General features: G+C 42.8%; 1 protein-coding gene across 1 annotated transcript; it reads left to right on the plus strand.

Moving 5' to 3' along the window:
• The first annotated feature begins 4,947 nt into the window (after positions 1–4,947).
• On the plus strand, positions 4,948–24,827 carry otud7a (OTU deubiquitinase 7A). Its single transcript, XM_062420161.1, has 11 exons — positions 4,948–5,163; positions 8,724–8,909; positions 9,023–9,241; positions 11,585–11,686; positions 12,226–12,353; positions 13,028–13,140; positions 14,523–14,650; positions 14,739–14,888; positions 20,526–20,640; positions 21,270–21,354; positions 21,693–24,827. The coding sequence occupies exons 1-11, from the start codon at positions 5,079–5,081 to the stop codon at positions 23,256–23,258; spliced, it is 2,877 nt and encodes a 958-aa protein (XP_062276145.1). The 5' UTR covers positions 4,948–5,078; the 3' UTR covers positions 23,259–24,827.

Here is a 24,827-nt window from a genome sequence, read left to right on the forward strand (position 1 = left end):
GTGCAGGCAGATGATTAAGAGACGAGTTCAGTGTCTCCATTTTTTTACTGTCTATAAACGGGCCCTCGTAAATATGGAGGGACCGCAGGCCCAACACTCAAGGGTTCAGTGGACCACAGGAAGCAAACAACGCAGTGTCTGTGTTTGTATGTATCTGAGTGCTTTTGTAAATACAGTGAGGAGGATACACAACTTGACTGTGTTATTACTGTTACTGTGTAATTTGTCTGCGCCTCAGCAGATTGTAAGAGCAGAAACATCTGAGTGGGGGGAAAAAAGATGGTAGCTAGTTGCGAGGCCACACATTTCCCCCAGTGGTCGTCTTCTTTTGCTGGTGTTTGTGTTGAGACTGCGAGATGAAAGATACAGCAAGAAGTGAACATTGTCTGCTCATCTGTGACCCAAATGTACCGTTGAAGCATACACACTATGACTCATTAGCAGGTGCAGAAACATACAGCTTGTGCTCTCGATATTATAATTGAGTAGCTATTTATGATTCTCAAATCTGTTATTTTAACTATGAATTGTGTAAAGCTTACAGAGAAGCTTACAGTGTAGTTATAATGACACAATGAGGCTAATTTGAGTTTATACAGAGGGTAGCCGTAGCTCAAGTGGAAGAGCTATTTGACTATTAATTGAAGGATTGCAGGTCTGATCCCCTGACCCTCATCTCCATGTGTTAAAGTGTCTTTGAGCAAGACTTGCACCCGATGTGTGTATTGGGGGGGCGATGAAAGTCACTGCAGATAAAACATTTGCCAAATGTAATTTAATAACAACTTTTCACCTAGAAACTAACTATCTAGACAGACAGTATAAAGAAGAAATGGTCACCACTTTTGAGAGCACTGAATTGGAGAGGTGATTTGGAACATTTTAGAAGAAGTCAGGATCATGCAGGGGCCTTTCATAATGACTGCTGCTCATATCAGTTTTCTATTTTAGAACTTCTGCTTAATTATTTTCCAACACAAGTAATCTTAATTTTACTCGAGGACAATATTAGTCAATTAGCATGAGTGAAATATTATTTTATACTATTTGTAGTATTGCTAAATACAAGTGGTTCTCCTAAATATTCTTTTATTACATCCGTCAGATAGCTGCGATGGTTGAAGTAGTAATACTTCACATTGTTGTTCATTTAAGGATGGAAACTGTCTAATTTGAACTGTATCAGTGCTGTGGTTTGAAGTCGCTGTGAGAGATTGGACCAATAAACAGAGGACACAGAGTATATCAACCTTTTTACTTTTTCATGTGAATAATGCATGACACTGAAGGATATTTCAGTCCCACTTAGGAGAGCTTTGACACTAACTCCTCAGCATTTGCCAGTTCTCTGCTGAGAGGGTGGAGAGTGGCGTCGGCTGTTGTGAGCCACTGGGGAGGACGGCAGAATATCCACAGTTTCCTCCGCAGCCGGTCACACAGCTTTCTCTCACTTTTTCCATGCGTCTCTGCCTCCCTCCACACACTATAATCACATCTCTAAACGCTGTGTCATGCAGTGTCGTCCTGGAGCACAGCAACCCGACAGTGACCTCCTCTGCCTTTAGTGGCGTCAGCATGTGAAGAGCGGTAGGCTAGCACTGCATTTTCTTCACCGTGTCGTAGGTGGCGGTGTCACACACACCTGCATTTTAGGGAGTGGACCTGAAAATGTGATAACGCCAAAGTAAATAATTTCAGAAGGCGGTGTCTTGGTGCTGCTTTTAGGTGCTGTTACTATGTACACTATGCTCCTTGAGCTGTTTAAAGTAATCTCAGTCAGAAGAAATGAAGCTGCTTCACTGTGAATTTACAACAGCTGTGGACAGGTGTGGTACTGGTTACACACATCAAAAGTTGTTCTCAAAGCACTCAAGTATGGCATCAAATGATGTAATTTAATTTTTTTTTTTTTAAACATTTTTATTTAAAAAGAAGCAAAACAGCAATCTTTGATCAATAACCAAATGATAATGAAATGTTGAATGATCAAGAGCAACTTTCTGTCAGTTTGATGAACAGTTGGTAGACAAAATGGTTTCTAAATGACATGATGAAAGTGTAATGGCTTGAGGGGTAATTTTGGATTAGTGCATTTATACAGATGCAGTCACCAGTGTGTGTCGGTCGGGTGTTTTACAGCAGCTTCAAACTGAATCCAGCCAATCAGAATTAAGGGGCATAACTTTAAAGTGTGTGTGTTTGTATTTTTCAGGGCTCTGTGCATCCCCAGTGTCTTCCTCTCCTCTCCACTGCCTCTGAAGCCATGGACTAGAGCTACGTCTGGTCCTGACAGTCCGACCGTCATCAGATGGCTTCTCAACAACCCTCAGCCAAAATACAGAAAGTACGTTTGACAATTGTAACACTGTATGTTACTGTGTTTGATAGTTGAAGAGAGTTCAATCAGTCATTTACAGTAGCTAAATAACATTTAAAGGATAAGCCTGTTGATGTCAAACTAAAGATAGTCACATTTACGGTTTTAACTATTTATTGCAACAATATCCACTTCAGCAGAAAATAAATTACATGAATCATTTAGTCATTCTTTAAGAAATATGAATATTTCCTGGTTTCTTCAGTCTCCTATTACAGTTAACTGAATATATTTGCATTTTTGACTGTTTGTTAGTACCAAAGAAGACATTTCAGGGTGTCATTTTTTTCACAATTTTCTGTGAGAGACGAGAAAGTTTGTGGACATACACAACCCAACTGTGTACTGTATTTGTCATCACTAAACAACAACTGCAGTGTCTGCCTAGAACTAGAAATGTTCCTTCATCACAATGTACATTTACTTCAGTCAGTCTTACATACACTGACTATTAATCAGCAGCTGAAAATGGCACTGAAAGTGCACCGTTAACTTCTGTTTGAGTAGCATTTGCAAATTTAAATGCAGAGCTGTGCCCAGCTTTAATAGAAACAAATGGGCTTGGGGCTGAGAGCCACAGACAATTTAAGGAGTGAATAACACTGTGGCATTTGGCCTTTTCACAGGGTTTGTCAGCAGTAAGAAAAAATATAGCATAACTACAGCCTTGTACTTTTGAATAACATTTTTTTTAGTTCACTATGCTGCAATACCTTAATATTTTTGCAGAAGTCTGATACAATCTGTGACAAATATGCAAATATCCATTATGATTAACAGGAATCTGGACAGTCACAAGGTCCTCTGGCCCACATGGTTTCATGTCAGATAGAAAAACACGCAGTGGGGTGTTTCTGAGTCATAATTACCTCCCACAGGGAAAGCGATCTGAATAGGACTGATCTCAAGGGAAAAGATGAGGTCATGACTTATAATATACAGCTATTTCTGTGTGTCGCTCCCCACCACTACACTCAAGGCATTCTGCCCCATGAAGCAATATTGTGATTCTCAGTTGACGGGTAGACTATTATTCGGTACTGAGTTAAGTATCTGCCCCTGGAGAGTGTAGCTCTGTGCACATATGTTGTCTCTTTGGTCCTCAAACAATAAGAGCTACCCCACAGGAGGACTGTAAACAGCATCTTACAATTGAAACAAGTAAGCTTTTTTTAAATATTATAAATAAATATTTAGTTGCTTTCTAAGAAATAAGACTACCAGATAAACATATTCATGTTGAACCTTTGATATGATAACAATATATGCATCAATCATATTGTGTCCATAACATTATCTCAACAATCATTGATCGTAACTGTTTAAGTGGCCCACCCTGTATTTCCTGTAGTTTTCATGTGCTTAGAGTCTGCCAGTACAATAATGCACATACAACACAATGCAAATGGCTGACAGTAACTAGGTCAGCTAAACTACAGCTTAAGTGCAGCTTTGACTCATTAATAATGCATATTATAAAGACTAAATTCACTTGGTCTTGAACAAAGATATTTTCTCTCTGATGCCAACAATCTGCAGCAGTGCTCAGCTATTTTTTTCCCCCCGTGTTCGTGAGCTCTTAATGCTCGTGACGATAACGCTGACTGAGAGGACATGTCAAATCTGAGATTGCTCTGCTAAATCCACTAATATTTCTCAACCTCGGAAACAGGAAACAACACCATTTGTTTTCAGCCCTATTTCCAGAGCTGAGTGTCTGTCTAATAGTCATGTCATGTGGCACGCTGAAAGTTAGAGCCTATCTGCTGTTGAGAGCCGTGGGCAGAGAATAGATGTCTCCAGCATGCTCTAACTCCTAATAGGTCAAAGCCATGGACCTGAGCAGCCTTCAAATCCCTGGATCCACACACAGAGGTCTGGTGTCAGAGCTGCATACCTGTGGGTGTTTGTTTCTTCACTGACAATGCTCTGAGTTGCGCCCCTCTGGCACCCACACAGCCTCAAGTGGAATGACAAATATGCATGGACTCATTCATTCCATGGGCCTAGGGAGTGTACGCTTGTGCACCTTACAAGTGTTGTTTATGACTTAACAAGGCAGTGCTTGTTGATCATTAGAGTTTGAGTGCTAAATAGCCATGATGTAGCCATGTTCTCCAGCAACAATTACACTAAATAACATCACAGTGATTCACCCAGCTCCTAAAACCGTCACCAGGCATCCTCACTTACTGTCCAATCCAGATATGGTTCAAGATACTGGATCATACCCAGAAACCTCCATTTGACACTCCGTGGCAGGAAGAGAGTCAGTGTTGTTATGATCATGGGGGAGAGGCCAAAGGATTTGGAGATAGGCAGGTGTGTCCTGGGTACGACCTCTGGCTGTGTTGTTGATATTACATCTGTGCTGCTGGATATAGTGTTATGACTGACTGTTAGCAGGAGGAGGGAGGAGCACTGGGAGTGGAGTGCTATTCACAGTACTATGAACCATCAGCTCTATGAAGCATTACACATCAGTACAAGCAGGCGGAGACTGCTGGCTGGGATTAAAATAGGAGAGGGGATATCCAGAAACTGTTTCCTCATGAGTGAGTGATGGGTTTTTAAAAGTGTAGCTGAAGTGGATTTTACCGTTAAAACAATACGTTGTTGTCTTTTTTTCTAGATGAGAACGTGAAGGCTGGCGTCCACCAAGGCCTCCGCTGCACCTTGGGCAGCGCACACACATGATCACATGACTCTGGACATGGACGCGGTCCTGTCAGACTTTGTTCGGTCCACCGGGGCAGAACCAGGTCTGGCAAGAGACCTGCTGGAAGGTAAGAGACCTCCTGCATCTGCAGCACCGGGAACAAATTATGACATAGAGGATTTGATATTTGGGAATTTCTGTTTTGATCAGCTGCTCTATGATGTGCTGCGGTTGCACTGAAGTACGTGGAGGGGATGAGAGGAAATGAAGGGAAAGGAAAAGAAAGGAAACAAAGGAGGGGTGGAGAGGAGAGGGGCCCGCAACAGTGAGCCAGCTTGCTGATTTAGAGGCCAGTGTGACGGTTTTACGAGTGCTCTCCCCGGAGAGAGCTTTGTGCCCATTCATTGGAACTCATTGATGAGCAGAGTGCTGCTGGCACTTGTATAGCTTACATATAGTACCACTTGGAGAAAAAAAACACAGGAGAGCAAAAGTGCACACGGCAACAGAAAGCTGGTCGATGGTCAGTTGAATAGGCATCAATATGCAGAGAGAGCAAGTGATGCTTCTGTTTTTGCATTTGCTTTCCAATATCTTTCCAATATAGAAATGCTGAACTCTAAATGCAGTTATAGTTTTGTAAAACTGTACAGGAATAAAAGAATAAATGCATCGCACTAATCACGCATCCATTAGGGGATGAAATCCTCGTAGAGTGTTAGCAGTACGTGTGTGTCCTGGAAACTTTTTGTGTGTGTGTGTGTAATGCAGCTGGTGTCTAGTCTGATAAAAGAATTAAAGTGTTGGGTGTCTGTCGCTCCCTCCCTCCCACTCATTTTTCTTCTGGCTCTGCCTTGGCAGAAAGCCACAGGGGGCATACGTGGGACACTAACAGACACCAAACAAGACTGCACTCAGACAAGACAGACATGGGGCCCCGGATGTCCTGTTTCAGCCAGTCGTATTAATGCGTGCTGCCCCTCAGTCCCTTTGTTAGCTTAGCTTTACAGACCTGCATCAATTAGCTGCTCTGTGACCTCTGGTCTGTGTCAGGATGGTTTGATGAGGCAGACAGGCAGACTTCATTTGGTGCTTCCCCTTAGAGGCTGGTTTATGTACTGAAGAATGTGTTTTGACCTCTGTGGTCTCATTTATTGACAACCAGTATTTTTTCTTAGGCCTTGGATCAGAGTAGGGTTGGTCCGATGGACGATGCTGTCAGGCATCGCCGATGGGCACCACATCGGCGATGTGCCGATGCCCGCGTGGGCAGCAGTGTCCCGCATATTGATATGCCCGCAAATTAGACGTATTCTCCCGGAATCTGGAGTGAACGAGCAAGAGCGCGCACTAGAGTGACAGTGCGTGTGTGTTTGTGTGACTGTGTGAAGTTTTCCTATTTTTCAAACATGTTATTGTTTCCTACTGTTTATATCATTGGGTGTTCATCGCGCGCTTTAGCAGCAGCAGTACACTTTGTATTTCTTCTTCGGTGGTTATGCTTATTGTGACTCGGTTTTTGACCGGTGAAGTTGGGCTGGTGAGTTTGATATACAATGTGATTGTAACTTGTGTTAAATATCATAAATATGTCCGTGCCATTAACGTAGTTATGTTTATATGTTATGTTTTTCAGTTGATTACCTGCTGACGGCACGATCACTGTTTAAGTACTAAAAGAAAAGCATGTGTGGAGTTGCTAATGAAGAGAGATAAACACGTGAAAAAGACAGATTGAGTGTCGGAGCTGAGTGTGACACTGTTTCGCTGGTCAAACACACCCCGTGCGGTGGGATTTGTAAGTTTAACACAGTTAGGTTAATAAAAACCGTACAGTGACTGTAAATGCAGCGCTTGCGAGAGCAAAGCTCTGTGTTGCCGCTTATTAGATCGATCGCCGCCCCCGCCGATGCCATCGGCCATCACGATTTTTTGCTTTGAAGATCGTCGATTGTCCAAATCCTGGACATCGTCCAACCCTAGATCAGAATTTTTTAATTTCCACAAGAAATTTAAGTTAATGATCACAATTTGGTGTTTTTGTTTAATTAAATCTGGTAGGTTTTAGAGAATACATGCTCACAAAGATTTTCTCCTACTGTCAAGAGCTGCAACGATTAATCAACAGAAAATGTATAAAAAACTTTGAGCAAAAATGACAAAAATCCACTGCCTCCAGCTTCCCAAAAGTTATTGTTTTCTGGTTTTCTCCTTTATGATAATAAACCAAGTATCTCTGGGTTTTGATTCTTCCATTTGAAATATTAACCATAGGTCCTGACTTAATTTGTCACAATTTACATTTTATGAACCACCCAAATAATCTATGATTGAGAAAATAATCATTAGATTAATCAATACTGAAAATGATCGCTAGTTGCAGCTCTGTATGGAAAATCCTCCTAATTAAGAAGCAGGAATTCAGTGGAGCTACTGTGTTTTAATGGATCTGGTGTGGATAATCTATGGTCTTACTGGGCAGATGAATTTCTCAGTGATCATTTTGCTGACAACAGCCATTACAAATGAAGGAGCGAGCTGAAACAATGCTCTCCATGCTACACAAAGTGAAGGATAATATTGAAGCATTAAATACCATTAGGTGATGAGTGGTTATGTGTCTGGACTTTTATCAGTTCGGACTACTCAGATCCATACAGGAGAATCAGTTTTGCATTGATTGGTGTGAGAGACAGCGATTAGTGGTGCCAGGTTTCATGTTCAGACAGCAGAGGATCATCATGGCTGGGAATCAGGAGGAAAGAGAACAACTTCCTGCAGGTCTCTTACACAGAGCATCCATTAATGGACCCTGTCTCACGAACATGCTCAAGTTACATGCAGATACCAGACACTTGGCCCTCTGAATGTTTGCAGGCGTTAATGTGAGTTTTAAAAAGACTGTTCTGCAGACAGATCCGCTGGCATCACCGAGATAAAATAAGGCTCTGACTTGTTTCTCTTTAAACCTGCAAGGGATTTCCGTGAGAGAGACAGGAGCCAGAGGAGACAACTGTGTCTGTGGGTGTTCATGGCATACATGTGTGTATGTGTGGGTCCCTCCTGCACGTCAGGATATTGCTGTCACTCTGTTAAAGGATCTGTCTCCCCTCACTATCTTCATTTTTGTGGCACCACCCATCCTCCTCTAATTATTCTCCTTATGATGCAGCATTTTTTTCCTCAGACAAAAGCATTGTTCAGCTTTGTTCCATGTGGCCCATATGAACTATATATAACATTATAGTTGGGGCTTGTTATTTTTACTCATGAAAATATGGAAATGATCATTATTTATTTCAATTACTAAAAACAGATGAAACTATAAAGAAAACAGATGATTTAAATAGTATTTTAAGTATAACTATTTTATCAGTTATTTATCTTGCTTATATGCAGTAAACTCAGCAGTTATTTTTTTCCTCTTCACTTTCTGCTGTCTGTAGCATATTCTGAGTTATTAACCATGATATAACTTTGTTTACTGTAAACTGCAGTGAACAGGGTGCTGATTGCACCAGGAAACAGAGCAACTTCTTGATGCGTGGGAACATGACATTGAGTGAAAATCATATTTAGGCTGCCCTAATTCTTTAAAAATGTTGAATATTTTTCAGTGAAAGTCAGTTTAAAAAAAAAATGAAGGTGTTATTGTACATCAGGAGCATAATTTGTTCTGTCCCACAGGTAAAAACTGGGACCTCAGTGCTGCTCTGAATGATTATGAGGAGCTCAGGCAGGTCCACACTGCCAACCTGCCACAGGTCTTCAATGAGGGCCGCTACTACAAGCAGCCAGAGACACGTGACACACCCACCCATGTCAGCAAGATCGACAGGCCGTGTGCACAAAAGCAGGAGGACAATGCACAAGGTAACACAGACATCGCAACAAAATATTACCACCACGAATGACTACAAAAGTTTTCCTTTCTCTTCAGTTGCTTCCCACGCATCTATTCAACTGTCCTTTCTTTTCCTCTTCAGAGAAGCGTCTGTCCCGCGGGATCTCCCACGCCAGCTCTGCTATCGTCTCCCTGGCACGGCTACAGGTGGCCAATGACTGTACCAGTGAGCAGTTCCCTCTTGAGATGCCCATCTACACATTCCAGCTACCAGACCTCAGCGTGTACAGCGAGGATTTCAGGAGCTTCATCGAGAGAGACCTGATAGAGCAGTCCACCATGATGGCTCTGGAGCAGGCTGGTGAGTAGGATATAATATTATTCAGCAATTATTGTATTCTTACTACTGATATGAGATATGTAACAGAATCTTGTATGTTTCACCATATTTTTTATTTAGATTACACTGAAATGCACAAGCAGCAACAGAGAGACTTGCCAGTAAAAGTCCATAATTCAGATAGAGAGGTAGAGACTCAGAGTGAAACCGACAGTAAAACAGAGAGACTGAGAAGATCAGAGTAGCTGCATCATCTGGAAGTAAGACAACAACAACTAATTCAAAGCATCCAGGATCCCAAAGGATTCATCTCCCAGCTGAAGCTTTGAACTTACAGAGAGAAACTGAGTTAGGATATTTCAAATCTTCCAACACTGAGACTGCAGCCTTTTCAGCTAATTCTGTTCAGGATGTGGGATCAACTAGGAAGAATATTCGAAGTATTAAATATATTGACCTCCACCACTATGTGTTTCATAAACATATAAGAGACAGGATGTCCTACTAATCTTATGAGTACATTTTAACAGCGAATAAACCAACCAGATGGTGAATCTGATATTTTAGTAATAAGTGAAGGATATACAGTCTTAAAATCTCAACACTGTCATACATTTTATCCAAATTATATGCATCATAAACTGTGGGTAACACCACAGCTGAAACACTTCTATAAAATATGCATCTCTGCAATCAAGGAAAAATAAAATAAAAAAACAGTTGTGTATTTGCCTCACTTTGAGTGGTTGAATTCCATACACAAAAGTCTATGCACACTGAATATGGACCTTTTTTGACTGTAACTTCAATAAACACACTGGGATGGAATAGTAGTCAGTCTTTCTAGAAAAATAACTTTGATATCTAACATGTGAAGCAAATTCAAGATCTCCAAAAGGAGAAATGCAAAAACATCTGCATTTTCAGCCAATATACACTGAGGGGTAAATCATTCAGAGCCTCCTCTGTGTTTACTGTTGTTAAATAAATGATGCAGTCGGATCACCCCAGGCTCAGAGCAGCGAGGCTGACTGCAGTAAAGCAGTGTGCAGTGCCCTGGGCTGTGAAGCAGTCCTCTCTCCCTCAGGGACACAGGCAGGGCGGTGATGGAGCAAAAACTGGTGATACTGTACTGAGGAGGAAGATATTCAGTGATTTTTGGTGGGAGACTGCTGCATTTTTTAGGTTTGGTGCAAACATACAGTATGGACCAAGCTAATCATCGCCTTCAAAGTTCAGCCATTGAGGCTAATCATGTTTGTTGGCTAATAATTGTTAGTGGTACTGTGAGACTGTATTCACAACACTGATTGGTCTGAACCACCACTGGTTCAGACAAAAGCATATAACTTGAAACCCGATGATTTTGTGACGTTGTGAATCCAGCTGCCTCGCCAGGTAACACACCGACCAAACCCCCACAAACTGCCTCTTCTGTTTACCTGCCTGCACCCCCTTTCCTGACTCTTTTTAATAATTCACTCTGTGCAATAATGAACTGTTAACTGTCATGTCTCATTGCCCCTTATTTATATATTTATTTTTATTTTATTCATTTTATTATTCAGCACATATTTTAGAGTTTTTATGAGTATGGGTATGAATGTGTAATTGGTCATGGATATGGGTGAGATGTGTTTGGTCTTGTGCGTGTGTGTGGTAGTGTAATGTATATTTTATATTCTATATTTTTATGCTGCAATTGGATTGGACTGCTCAAACAGAGTTTCATTGTATACTTGCAATGACAATAATGATCGATCTATCTATCTGTCTATCAATCTATTTATCTGTTTCATTGTATACTTGCAATGACAATAATGATCGATCTATCTATCTATCTATCTATCTATCTGTCTATCAATCTATTTATCTGTTTCATTGTATACTTGCAATGACAATAATGATCGATCTATCTATCTATCAATCTATCTATCTGTCTATGTCTATATCTATCTTTATATCTATCTGTCTTGTTACATTCAAATTTGTCGTACTATAAACTTACAGTTGAACTCTGTTATTCTTACTATTGTAATTCATATATATCTGGGGGTCTATCAGGGATTTCCTCCACCAAGTTTTATTTAATTTTTTCCCTTATCTGCAAAGCCAATGCTGTCTTGGCCCTGTAAAGCCCAGTTAGACACAATAGTACACAAATCTTTCTTTTATTTCATGCCTTTATTAGATAGTCAGCAGTATAGAGAGGACCGAAAATCCATCTTTGACCACCAAGCTCTTTTTCAGTTTTAAAGCATTGTGCTGGAATCTGCTCGTTCCCACCTGTTTCTCAGTTTTGTACAGAAATACTTTTTAGTTGTGGACATCCATTTTGATGCACTCATTATATTGTGTGTGCAGGTCGTCTGAACTGGTGGTCCACCATGTGCACCAGCTGTAAGAAACTGCTTCCTCTGGCCACCACAGGGGACGGAAACTGCCTTCTGCATGCTGCCTCTTTAGGTGAGCTACTCATGTACACTATACTTAACATACAGTTTGACTATAACATCCATCATATTTTTTTGCTTTAACCAGCGAGCTGCATACAGTGTCAGTGGTGCATCACGGCCACTGAATCCGGAGGAAGCAGTAAGAAAGAAGGAATGGAAGAGGAAACGAATGTTGGAGAGAGGAGGATAAATGACTTATAGATTGCAGTAGACTGTCAGCTGCAAGGTCTGGGGGAGGACAGGATATTCAGGTCCATGTTGAAGGAGATGGTTGACTCCCCAGTGTGAGGAGGTGTTGGGGTTAGAGGCACCAGAGCTAATGTAATCTGCACTGACAGTCAGACAACTAAGGCCCTTTGATGAGTGATGAAAGACATTTTTAGATATGAAGTTTAAGAGCTGAGGTCATTTCAGAATGACTGAAACATAATTGTATAGTTTTGTGTAGTTTCGAATTGCAGCCTCTTGTTTCGGCCCTCTAATTGCAGAGTTGATTTACGTTCTCAGTCTAAATATACTTTAACAATTGTTTGTGTCTGTGTTGATCAGGGATGTGGGGCTTCCACGACAGAGACCTGATGCTGAGGAAATCTTTGTACACCATGATGAAGAGCGGAGCGGAGAGAGACGCTCTGAAGAGGAGGTGGAGGTGGCAGCAAACCCAACAGAACAAGGAGGTTGGGAGCGTGTCCATCTTAGCGCACCACACCTCCTAAATGCATCACATCTTCTTTCATTAATGACACGTTAAGAAATCCATATGAGCAAGTGGAGGGACGAGCCACTTGTAACCTTTTATTAATAAGAGCTCATTTTAGCTTACTTGCTGGGTCCAACATTTGGACTTTCTACTATATTATACCAAGTGAGCATTAGTAGCAGTGCTGGTAATGCTGTTGAATCATCCTCACTTTCTTTCCCTTCTCTTGACGTTCTTGGATTAAAGTATTTTCCAATCTATTAGACAAATTGTGTCACCAAAGATAGCTCAGGCAAAGAAGTAGTCCAGATGCTTATGTTTTAAAAATGCCCAGGGCGTCCTGGTAGACCAGTGGTCTAAGACGCATCACATGTAAAGGCGGTGTCATGGTTTGAGTCTGGCCAGGGACATTTGTGGCATGCTAAACATCTTTCTCTTATTAATTAGCCATTTTCCTGTCTGTCTGTTTTTTTAAACTATTCATTAACATAAAAACACGACAAAAAATACACACATGCAGCCACACAGAGCTTAAGGAAACAATCTCGTAGAAACAGATAGAAATAGACACATGGAATGATAATGGGGACTATGTGGGAGAGGATGAGCACGTGTCCACCAGAGTTTCCATTTTTGTGTGTGTGTCTACAGTCAGGGCTGGTATACACCGAGGAGGAGTGGGAGAGAGAGTGGAACGAGCTGCTGAAGTTGGCCTCCAGTGAGCCTCGCACTCACCTCAGCAAAAACGGCAACACCAGTGGAGGGTAAGCTGTATGACTCAAGCACACACTTATCCCCTGAAAAAAGCCTGCAAGCATACACACTCTGGACTCCTAAGACAGCACACATATTACATTTATTTAACCAGAATCTGTCATTGTTTGCTCCATAATGTGAGACGGAGAGCAGAACAGCAGAGCCACAGTGTGGACTTGTGCAGCTCTCATCCCACATCACACATTTACGACGCTCCTGCTGTTTTTTTAATGACTTATACAATGAGACACAGAAGGAGACCTGTGATTAAAACAAAAGTGACCTTCTCGCTAAGATGGATTTGTCAGGGAAACTCATTGTTCCCACTCGGACTGTTGCTCTTTCAAATTGCTTCCTTGATTTAATAACAACTGAAGCTCACACGTGGTACTGTGCCATCTACTGGCTGCCTTCAGTATTAATCATTTTGGCTGCAGCAGCCTCCAACAGCCTTCCCTTGAGCTGTGGGTTACTTTTAGCAGGTGATGTGATTCTCACAACCCTCCCTTCCTCCTGTTGCATAAACAAGTGTACGAGTGAGTTTATCTCAGGCTACAGAGGCAGATTGGAAACTAACTTTGGTTTCCTCCTTCTACGCACAGAAACCCTGTGTGGTTTTTCTCTTGTTTCCATTTTCACTGATATAAACATACATATTTTCTCATATGCACACACCCAGGTGTTACTGTCTGATCTGGTAAAGAGAAAAAAAACAACTTTGATGAACAGAGAGAGATTAAGTTTATTTCAATGAAATGCCACTGAAGCATGTTTTTGAGTCTGTGTATTGACTTTTTACATAAATGCACTGTATTCCCAGCCCTGACTCGTCCAGCACGAAGCCCTTTATCACTGCTAATAACTCATTAAACAGCATAATTTGCTCATTTAGTCTGGTAGTTTTAACCTCTCCATTGAGTTTGACTGTAATACAGTAATCAGGTTAGGGATGTTTGATGGTCCTAGTGTGAGATGAGCCCCTAAATAGGATCAGTGGGATTCACATATTAAGAGGCTCTTTATTAGAGTAAATTTGGCGGCGTGGCTGTTTGTGTTGCTGACAACTCAATTGTTGCACATCCTCTGGTTCCCTGGTGGTTGCATGCCTGAGAGCTCTGCCTCTGCTTTTTTTTTCTTCCCTACCTCCCTCTTTCTTTGTCACTCAGCTTTGTACATTATTGTTGGGTCTGTTAAAGGTAGCCAGAGGCCAAAATGGATCCAAGGGGATCAGATTAGACAGTGTGCAGGCGCATGATTAGGATGTGCATTTACTACTCTGGCTAAAAATGTGCTTGAATCAGTCAGTCAATCAATCAATTCAGGAAATTGTCATAGTATCCCATGATCCCTCAGTGTTATGTGCCTTTTTTTGTTTGTTTGTTTTGTGCAGGGTGGATAACTCAGAGGATCCGGTCTATGAGAGTCTGGAGGAGTTCCATGTGTTTGTGCTGGCTCACGTGTTACGCAGACCGATTGTAGTGGTGGCCGACACAATGCTCAGAGACTCAGGAGGAGAAGGTAGACTCTATCTTGCTTCCATCTTTTACACTGTAGAAGGATAAACAAAAGAAATGACACTAAAGTTGGTGTTATCACTGAATTCCAGCGTTTGCTCCCATCCCATTTGGAGGACTCTATCTGCCCCTGGAGGTGCCTCCAAGCCGCTGCCACTGCTCACCTTTGGTTCTGGCCTATGATCAGGCTCACTTCTCCGCGCTGGTGTCCATGGAGCAGAGAGACCAGCAGCGAGAGCAAGGTAAGCATCGACACAAAAATCCCAGGAGTGACCTGATAGAAAAGCTGGATGACCTTGGCAGGTTGAGATCTGGAATATGGACTTTATATTGACCTTCTGTTAGAAATCCAAAGTGTCACCTGCTGTTATGTGCAATAATGTGCAAACAGACTTTGCTTTCAACTTGGTGGGTAGATTGCAGAGAGAGGGCGAGTGGTCTGCCTGTCCTGCTAGAGGTGAATAATGTATGAGACGGCAGTCTAATTACCTGTGATCCATTATTAAAACAGGCCAGTTGGCAGCAGGAACCAGGGAGCGGTCAGCATAGGGAGAAAGTGGACAGTGGCTCCTTCTTCTGACTGACTGAGCATCAACCAAATAATTTACACTGTTAAGTTACTGTCCTGTGCATCAACAGTTTCTCTCTTTGAAGTTGCTGTTAGTTGAACATAGTTTGTTATAGTGGGCGTGTCTATATATACTTTTTTCACAGGAATTTGTGATATGGTGCTGTGTGGAGCTCATGGATTGGGTTATGTTGTGGCAAGTGACTGTTGATTTTCCGTTTTTGTTGAACAACTCTTTTTCATGTCCTGTTTGCCCACTCAGATGCCAGCGTTCCCACTCCGGATGCTTTGCTTATTCTTGAGGTCAGAGTAATCCTCACATGGAGTGGATCTCCTTGACAACCAAGTCTTAGTAGTCACGGCACTCTTCTCTTTCTAACTGAGTGGGTGGAACTCGCTTGTCATTTGCGTGGGCAGCCGGCCAAATCTGTCTCTCTGACTCTTTCTCGCTCTCACATACAGACACATTTACGCAAACTGTTTCTCTCTTCCTCTATCTGATTTCCTCCTTTTCTTTCTCTTTCTCTTGTGCTTTTCATGGTCTGTGAGGTCCTATTCTTGGCCTATAAACACCAACCTAGTTATTAAGTCAGGTTACAACCACTGCAGACTAGCAGACATGATTACTAACCCGTCATCTCTGCCCTGAAGCCATTCCCTTTAATACCAGCAGCTCATCAAATGCAGCCTTCTCCACAGTTTCTAACTATTCCACACTCCCACTTTTATTTGAGTGTTTCAGTGTGGTCGAGGGGATTCTCTTTTTGGCCACCAGATGGTGCATAAGTCCAAAGAACCCGCTGTAGCTGGATCACAACACCACTGGATGACTGTACTTTTTCATTCTGGTACACTGTGTCCTGTGATAGGATCAGAGTGCGTTTTGTCTGCAATCTCTCTCCAGGATATTATGAAAACACTTGTACACTTGGTGTAGTGCGCTTGTATGTCATGTGATGAATCATATTACACAGAAATGACACAAATCCATGCTGCTCTGGTTATTATTTCTGTACTTTTATGTTTTTGTATGCTATTTCTGAACCTCCATGTCACATTTTCTTATCATTTCTGAATTTCTAGAAACAATGTTGCCAAACTAGCTTGTATCTCTGAACAGATGCCAGACAGACAGGCAGATCTAATCTCCCACTGCCAATTAGGGCAGAGTAGACCCAGCCGGCTCCTAAGCCCTCACCACATCACCACATATGGGCAGGGTCCCGGGCTGCTGGGGCCCCGATATACCCACCCTCTCTCCTGACAGTCAGGCCACTGTGTGGATGTCTCAGGTGGAGGGTTGCTCTCGGTTTCCCCCAGCGAAGAGCATCGGAGGGGCTGTTGGCCCTGTGTGTGTTCAGGTGCCAGAGGCCGGGTTAGAATACTGGCTCTTTCTTCGGCCCGCTGTATGGAAGATTATAGCACAGTCCCTCCCAGGAACCTGACTCTAAATCACACTGACACATCACGCTGCTGCCCCTTTTATGGCCTGCTTGCATGGCTGCTGGGGCTATATTGATGGTGGATGGTGAATAAGTAACAGGGGAGGGGTGACCTAAGTCAGGGGTTATTGCAAAGGACCAAGACTTTCTTTTATTTCTCTTTTTTTCAGAGCACATCCCAAAAGAGCAGTCATGTGTTTTTTCTGAGTAAGGTAGTCAGGTGAACTCAGAGTTCTGTCCACACAGGTATGTTTTCTATCAACCCGCTGCTCCTCACCTGCTGTGTGATAATGACTGGCTCCTCAGTAGACGCCGCTGGCCATGTCTTTTATCAGCTTGTTTGTGCTCCTGTGGTTAAACAACGTATGAGGGGAACTAGCCCTCTGGAAAAGTCTGGAGCTATTTCAAGCTCTGGTCCCAATACCAAAACACTTCCAGGTTTTCTTTGGCATCCCATCATCAACCCTGTAACACCTATTTCAACGAAGTAAATGGTCGTCTTTTTCACAAAGACCACCTACATAACAGTGTGGTGTAACCACCCAGCTCTGGCTGGGTTTCATTCCTCTATCTATTAAAGACACCCAGTGTATTACTCACCAGCCAGTCAGCATAATTAAATCAATATGGCAATAAGAATTAAAAGGTTATTTGTTGTGGTTTTGTGTGTTACTTCAAATGTGATGCTCTTGTAATTACCACCATGGTTCCGGTGTTAAATTCTGTGGCAAAAAGCTCTGGCTTGTTTATATGCATGACTGCTGTTTACTCTGGTGAATTGGGCCCTTTAAATCTGCAGCTGTGCAGAGTGACCAAAGTCAGGAATTCAAATTTGTTCATTTTCCAGACAGTACAAATTGTTCTTGAATCACAAAACAGAGGAAACATTGGCTCAGTGTTACTGCTATGAATAAAAGCTTGTAATGGGTGACTTTGTTCTCTGAAGGGAGTAAAAGATGGGAGAGAATGCACTCATTTTGCTCTCATGACAAATGGAATGGTATACTTGAGGTGCTCATTGTGCACAAACAAAAAATAGACCAGGCAAAGAAATTAATTCCAGTCGAACCAGTGATATAATGCTTAGAAAGGTTATCTACCTCATTTCCAACAGCTGTTTCCTCACAGGTTACACCCAGGTTTCCTCCCCCCTTTTTCCTTAAAATTTTGTACCACCCCCCCCCAAAAAAAAAAATCAAAGATGCAAACAGCAAGGCGAGGCGAGCTAGCAGCTACGTTGCTGAGTACACAGCTCACATTCCATGGAGAGCTATGATGTCATCGAGGCGTAAGCTATGGGAATCGGTCATTCAAGGACAGCAAAACAAGGCTGCCAACAGGGATAGTAAATACATTACAGCACACTTTAGTCCCCCAGAGCTCAATTGGCAGTGTTGAATCTCTGAATCTGGCCTGAGCCCAAGTGGGAACAACAGCACACAGCACTTTGGAATGGCGAGAAAGGAGGACAGCTGCATCGTGGGAGCCAGGACGCCACCTCACAGACCTCCGCTGCCTGCTGCATGACCCGAGTGGGAAGCGAGTGGGAGCTAGTTCACTGTCCTCTGTTTCTGTTTCTGTGTGTGTGTGTGTGTGTGTGTGTGTGTGTGTGTGTGTGTGTGTGTGTGTGTGTGTGTGTGTGTGTGTGTGTGTGTGTGTGTGTGTGTGTGTGTGTGTGTGTGTGTGTGTGTGTGTGTGTTGTGTGGTGTGTGTGTGTGTGTGTGTGTGTGTGTGTGTATCTTTCTGGGAAAGCCGGTTCTAAGCAATACCTTTTTTCTTTTTTTTTAAGAAACCTTTTTCTTCTCTCTTCCTCTTCGCTCAGATTTCAGGGCTGCCGTGCAACTGCTCTCATTACTGTTTGACACTGTGGCCAGGCTGTGCTACAGGCATTAGTCATTCCTTTTTAAAGTACATTGTAATTTGCAGGTATGACGCAGAGGCAACCTTGACATCTCTTGACAGATTTCTGGACAGGCCTTATTTGTCAGCAATGCTATTAGTGATGTATTTACTCAGCTGATGGAATTTGTTTGCTTAGTGACTATTGGTATCAGATACAAATAAGTGGTCATGTTATCAGTGTTAAATGTCCAAGTGTGGGTGTGGCTGCACTAATTCTGTTTGAAGAATGAGAGGCATCACCACAATGCATGTACCAGTATTTTGACAGCATTTTGATACTTTGCACATACGCAGAGGTACTCAAGAAGACACTAAAGATGGACAGAGTGAGGATTTGACCTGCAGTTTCATGAGGGACACAGGAGTGGCCATTGCTCCTGGTGTCTGTGTCTCTGTGACGCCTGCAGAGAGCTCAGCCTATTGGCAGTGGAAGAATTGATGAGGCAGGGAGGAGACTGTATCTTCCATCTGGGGCTGACAGCGAAGGCTGGAATGTCCTCGACTTGAACAGCCTGCCTCTCTCTGCAGTCATGTGAACAACAGCCCCCCACACTACGTAGCCTGAGGAGAGCTGTCATGTGGGCCAGTGGGGTCCAGCTAGTCCTCCACACTCCTGTTTGGAAAGGCAGCCATGCACTTACACAAGCACGTACGTGGCCGCACTGTGCACATACTGTAAGCACGCCTCCCACGAGAGGAAGCCCGGGTGGGTGTCTGTTTTATGTTCTATGTCCAGTCATTAATGTTGAAAACCTTTTCCTGCTTGTAAAAAGCTGATCATATCAGAAGAGGATGAATGAAATTATTTCAGCACTCCTGCTCTTATCCTGCAATGCTATGTCTGATTGCACTCTATTACTAAACCGAATCATCATGTACAGCCCTGATCAGCTGTAGAAGCATTCAGCTCCTTGTAAAAAAATAAAAATAAAAAAAATCAGACAACCATTGCTCCTAGTACTGGTTATAAGTATAGTACTTAGGTCTCATTTCCATAGTTTTGGTTGTCATTTGTATTGGTAATAATAACATTGTTCCTACTAAGTTAACTGTTGAGATATGGGAACTATGGAGGAACGGTCATAGTCATAACAATCATTAACTGTAGGAGTTAAAACAAAGTCCCAGTTTAGTCAGACGTATTTGGAGGACAAAACGGAAATGACCCAAACTGTCCGTTGTAAACTTCCCTCACAGTTTACAGATTGAACTAGTTCAATTTTGACCAAAAATACTTGCTGTCGTTTGGCTCACACTGTCTTCTTGTGCGGTGAGACATTATTACCAACGTTAATAAGTGTGGTCACTTAGGGGTTTTTCTCTAAATAGTGGCAATGTCGCCCTGCCCCCAAAAGTCAGAAATTGCTCTGTTAGTGCAGCGTTATCATAAACAAAATAAATGATGGCCACAACTATGAAAATGAGACCCAAACTAAAACTGAAAGTTCGTTCTTGACCTTGGAAACAGCTGACAAAACAGTCTCACCACAATTTAATAGCTGTTTAGTTGTATTTAGCATTACAGATATGATCAAACGCTGCCTCAACAACTACAGTCCAAGTTGTAATAAATCAGATCTTTATTTTTCTTCCTCATGAAAATAGTAGAAAAACTGGTTACACTGGATTAGAGAACCGAAACCAGGACAGGACCAGTTCTGTGTTATAGGAGAGGCAACCAGGTTAACGCTTTTTCATTGCCAACTAAGGTCCTTCACTGTCTGAATGAGTCAGTGAGAGTGACACTCATCAACTCTGTGGATGGCATATAGAATACACCCACAGTATACTTTACCCTGCACTGACAGGCATCTGGGATAATTAACGTGGCATTATTCTTGTGTGTCATTTGAGTGTCACTTTATATCTGACACCATGATGGCCTTGTGAGAATGCGTGGCGTGCATTGTGGTCTCCGGTGGTAAAACTAGACTCAACTAACCCTCTTATAATCTCATCTCTTCCAGCTGTTATCCCTCTGACCGACTCGGAGCACAAGCTGCTGGCGCTCCATTTCGCCGTGGACCCTGGCAGGGACTGGGAGTGGGGGAGGGATGACAATGATAACACCAAGCTCGCCAAGTAAGTCCTGTGTAGTACACCGCAGATGTGTTGATGCTTATCAACAAAGAACACAAAGGCGCTGACTACCAAAGCAACCCCACGAGGAGTGGGAAAGTAAAAGCTGCAAGCCAAGGCAGATCTGTTAGTCTACCCACAAGGCTGTATGTGGGGGATTTAACCCTGATTATGGGCTCCAGGCTCAGGTCGCTTCAAAGAGTGAGCAGAGAGAGAACAAATTGTGAGTCACGTCAGTCATCCATGGCCTCACTAAAGCAGCAACACCCTCTTTGAGTTTAGGAAAGAGTTTATGTAAGGGGTCCTTGTTTTACATTCCTGCCAGTCAGAGTGTTAGCTTATCCTTGAACAAGCTGCAGTATGAACAATGCAGATACAGTATACAGAGAAAAGATGCTCAATATGCTTCCATTACATCACCTCTCGATTTAACCCTTTATTAATTGTATGTATACTATTTGTAAGGGGCTCTTCTATAGATATACTGTAATGGAGCAGGTTTCTGTATGTTTGAAATTATATAAATGTTTCTTTATTCAGTCATATAATATGTCTTTAGGGAAAAACATTTGTTAAATGTCAACTCTGTTACATATATACCAGTGGTTAACAATCAACATGTTCATCCACAGTCTTATCTTGTCTCTGGAGGCCAAACTCAACCTGCTGCACAACTACATGAATGTAACATGGATCCGAATTCCATCTGAAACAAGGGTATGTTTTTTTTGGCACATGTGTGCTGTGTTTGTCATGGTTAATTTAGCTCTGGAGAGACTCCACTCCAGATGTTCTTGTCCAATCAATCAGTTTTACCTGCTGTCAGAATGCAGTTATCTCAGACATCCATGTGTGTGCTGATTATGAATCATACAAAAAAAAACAAATAAAGTACATTTTTGACTTTTGTTCTTTACACTGGGAATCTTTTAAGTTCTCCACTGGTCAACTAGATATATTTTTTCAACCAAAGCATTATGAAAAGTGACATGGCTTATTCAGTGGTCTGTATTTTCTTCATCACTGTTTGTATTTGTACGTTTGTCTATTTTCAGGCTCCCCTGGCTCAGCCAGAGTCTCCCACAGCCTCTGCAGGTGAGGATGTCCAGTCTCTAGCTGAGTCCATGGACTCTGACCGCGAGTCTGTCGGCAGCAACTCCAACGTCAACACCGGCAAGCCCAGCAAGGAAAAGGACAAAGACAAACAGCGCAAAGACAAAGACAAGAGCCGGGCTGATTCTGTAGCTAACAAACTAGGTAGCTTTAGCAAAACCCTGGGAATCAAGCTGAAGAAGAACATGGGAGGTCTGGGTGGCCTCGTGCATGGCAAAATGAACAAATCCAACTCTGGCTCAGGTCGTAATGGGGAGAATGGAGGGGAAAAGGCAAAGAAGAAGGAGTCCAAAACAACCAAGGGAAGCAAGGATGACTCTGGCCAGTCTGCCAGCTCCACCTCCTCTGAGAAGGCCACTAGCCCCTCCCCTACAGATAGAGACAGACCCTCCAGCTCCTCCCCCACTGAGAGACAGGACAGTGCAGGGAGGGTCTCAGGGGACAAGACCCTGGAGAACTGGAAATACAGCACGGATGTCAAGCTCAGCCTCAACATCCTGCGGGCTGCCATGCAGGGGGAGCGCAAGTTCATTTTCGCAGGCCTCCTCCTCACTAGCCATCGACATCAGTTCCATGAGGAGATGATCAGCTATTACCTAACCAATGCCCAGGAGCGCTTCAGCCAGGAACAGGAGCAAAAAAGAAAGGAGGCAGAGAAGAAGCCCCCTGCCACTAATGAGATGGCTGCAAAAAAGCCTGAGCATGAGAGTGTCTTCCAGAGGGAGAGATCAGACAGTTCGCCTCCGGAGAGCTGCTCTCCCATCCTGCCACATCACACCCACACCTACAACCACAACTCACAGAACCCCCTAGGTCTCAAGATGCAGGGCAGGAATAGTCCCACCCCTGCAGCCCCTCTTGTTTCTGTCCCAGTCCCTCCTCTCACCCCACCAGTCTCCCACCATGTCTCCCACCCAGCCCCAGCCCCTGCGCCTTACTCCTCCCCCAGTATTGGTGCTAAAAGACCTGGGCCTGTTCCTGTGTCTGCCAACTACAGCCATACACCGCCCATCCAGAGGCACAGCGTGATTCACTTACAAGATGTCAACATGCAATCCTCCATCTTCCAGGATGACCCCTATAAGCCAGTGGTGGGCACCCTAAAGACATGTGCCACATACCCCCAGCAGAACCGCACACTCTCCTCCCAAAGTTACAGCCCTGCTCGCTTGTCAGGGGTGCGCACTGTTAACACCATAGAGACCCTGTCCTACAACATGCCTGGAGAACACAAGTCCCACACTTACACCAATGGATTCGATGCGGGAGACATTCAGGACTGCCTGGAGTTTGCTGATGATGACAACTCGTCTCACACCTGGCTCAACCAAGACAAAACCAAAGGGCGGAGCTCTGGAAGCCCTTTGTACTGCTTTCAGCAGCGCCGCTGCAAGAGGGAGAACTGCTCCTTCTACGGTAGGCCAGAGACAGACAACTACTGCTCCTACTGCTACAGAGAGGAGCTGAAACGCAGGGAGAGGGAGAGCAAAGTGCAGAGGCCTGCATAGCCATCACCACCACTTCAGCCACTTGTCAGCAAGGCCGCAGGAGACTGAGGGAACGACACCATCTGCACTCTGCATTTAAAACAACGTGATGGCAAACATTTTCTTATTTTGTTGAAGAATGCTCTTGTATTCCTGTCACCCTTCCCTTGTTACTAAAGATTATTACTTTATGATGGGGAAGCAGAACTTGAAACGGTGAGCAGCTTTGGCCAGACATTGTGCTTATTTTGTTTTCTTTTTCTGTCTCATTGAATTTAGTCTTTTACTTGTTTTAGAGTAAAAGTCATCTCTCTGTGATGTAACTTGATGTGAGGGAAAGTTCTTTATTTTTCAAAGTACAAAATATTTAAATCTCGTCAGGAGAGAACATTTTAGCTCTTTTAATCAGTTTGAATGCAATACCTCTGCTTGGTTCTTCAAAATCTCTGTGGAAAATTTGTAGTTGTTTTGCAATCAAAAAAAAATTAATGGGAGATTAATATTAGACTTTAAAGCAATAAATTGGTGATTTTTGCTACACCCTCTCCCAATTTTGTCTATGCACCAATAATATAGTTACTGTAGGTTAACTGTGTCTTGTAAATTGTAAAGGATTGTCACGGTGTGCTTTTGTAAGCAAATTTGAACTACAGGAATTAAAATGTATAAGCATTATAGATTGTAATGTTGGATTAGGATGAAATGTAAAACTATCTCATTTGTTAAGTGTACCTTTTGTTCTTAACACGGTGCAAAGGGTTTGCTGTGTCAGAATTGGACTCTTTTGTGTCTTACAATCTATTGTGTAAGATATCACTTAACATTTCTGCCCGTAGTCAATCTCTTAATGACCACAAGCACTGCCAAACTGGCTTCTTAAAAAAAATTGCAATTCAAATTTTCAAAAATGTTTTTCGTGCCAAACACTGAACAATGTGCATATGATGAATTGCTTCTCAAATATGCAGTGTTTATGGTGTGTTTTTCTGAGTCGCCTGTCAACTACTCTAATTGGTAAATGTCTTAGATGAGAAGAATTGTGGATAGTGAGAGCAGGCCGATGCATATTTGTCTGAAGTGTGATTACGTGTCTCTTCCCCCCCTTACACACACAACACAATGTGCAATCATGCTATTAGCACTATGTGGTGACCTGCAGTATAGATGTGTCACCGGTCCAGTGTGAGATTGTCTGTTCTTCTTCCATATTTAGAGGCCGTTAAAAGAAGCACCTGCTGCTAAGAGCACCTCAAGCCTTTGTGATCATCAGTGCTTTAACCAATCAAGGGGGTTTTTAAAACCCCAGGCCTCCAAGTGCTTTCTGCTCATTCGACATGACTACTGTAAAGACGCAGTGTTTGTGTTGCCGTTTGTTCTGGTGATGCTTGGATAATGTACCATGCTGTCCTTAACTAAGTGTGTCCTGGCCAAGGATGTCCACTGCGGTTCGCTTCTGTCTCTCTCCTGTACACACTGCAGTGTTGCTCCTCTTTGTTTCTATGTGACCAGTTCATGGACTCTCACCATGTTAGGACTGTAAGATATGATTTTTTTATTCCTTTAAGAGTTTTACACTACTTTAAATTATTA

This window comes from Scomber scombrus, chromosome 6 (assembly GCF_963691925.1).
Source record: "Scomber scombrus chromosome 6, fScoSco1.1, whole genome shotgun sequence".
Taxonomy (NCBI): domain Eukaryota; kingdom Metazoa; phylum Chordata; class Actinopteri; order Scombriformes; family Scombridae; genus Scomber; species Scomber scombrus.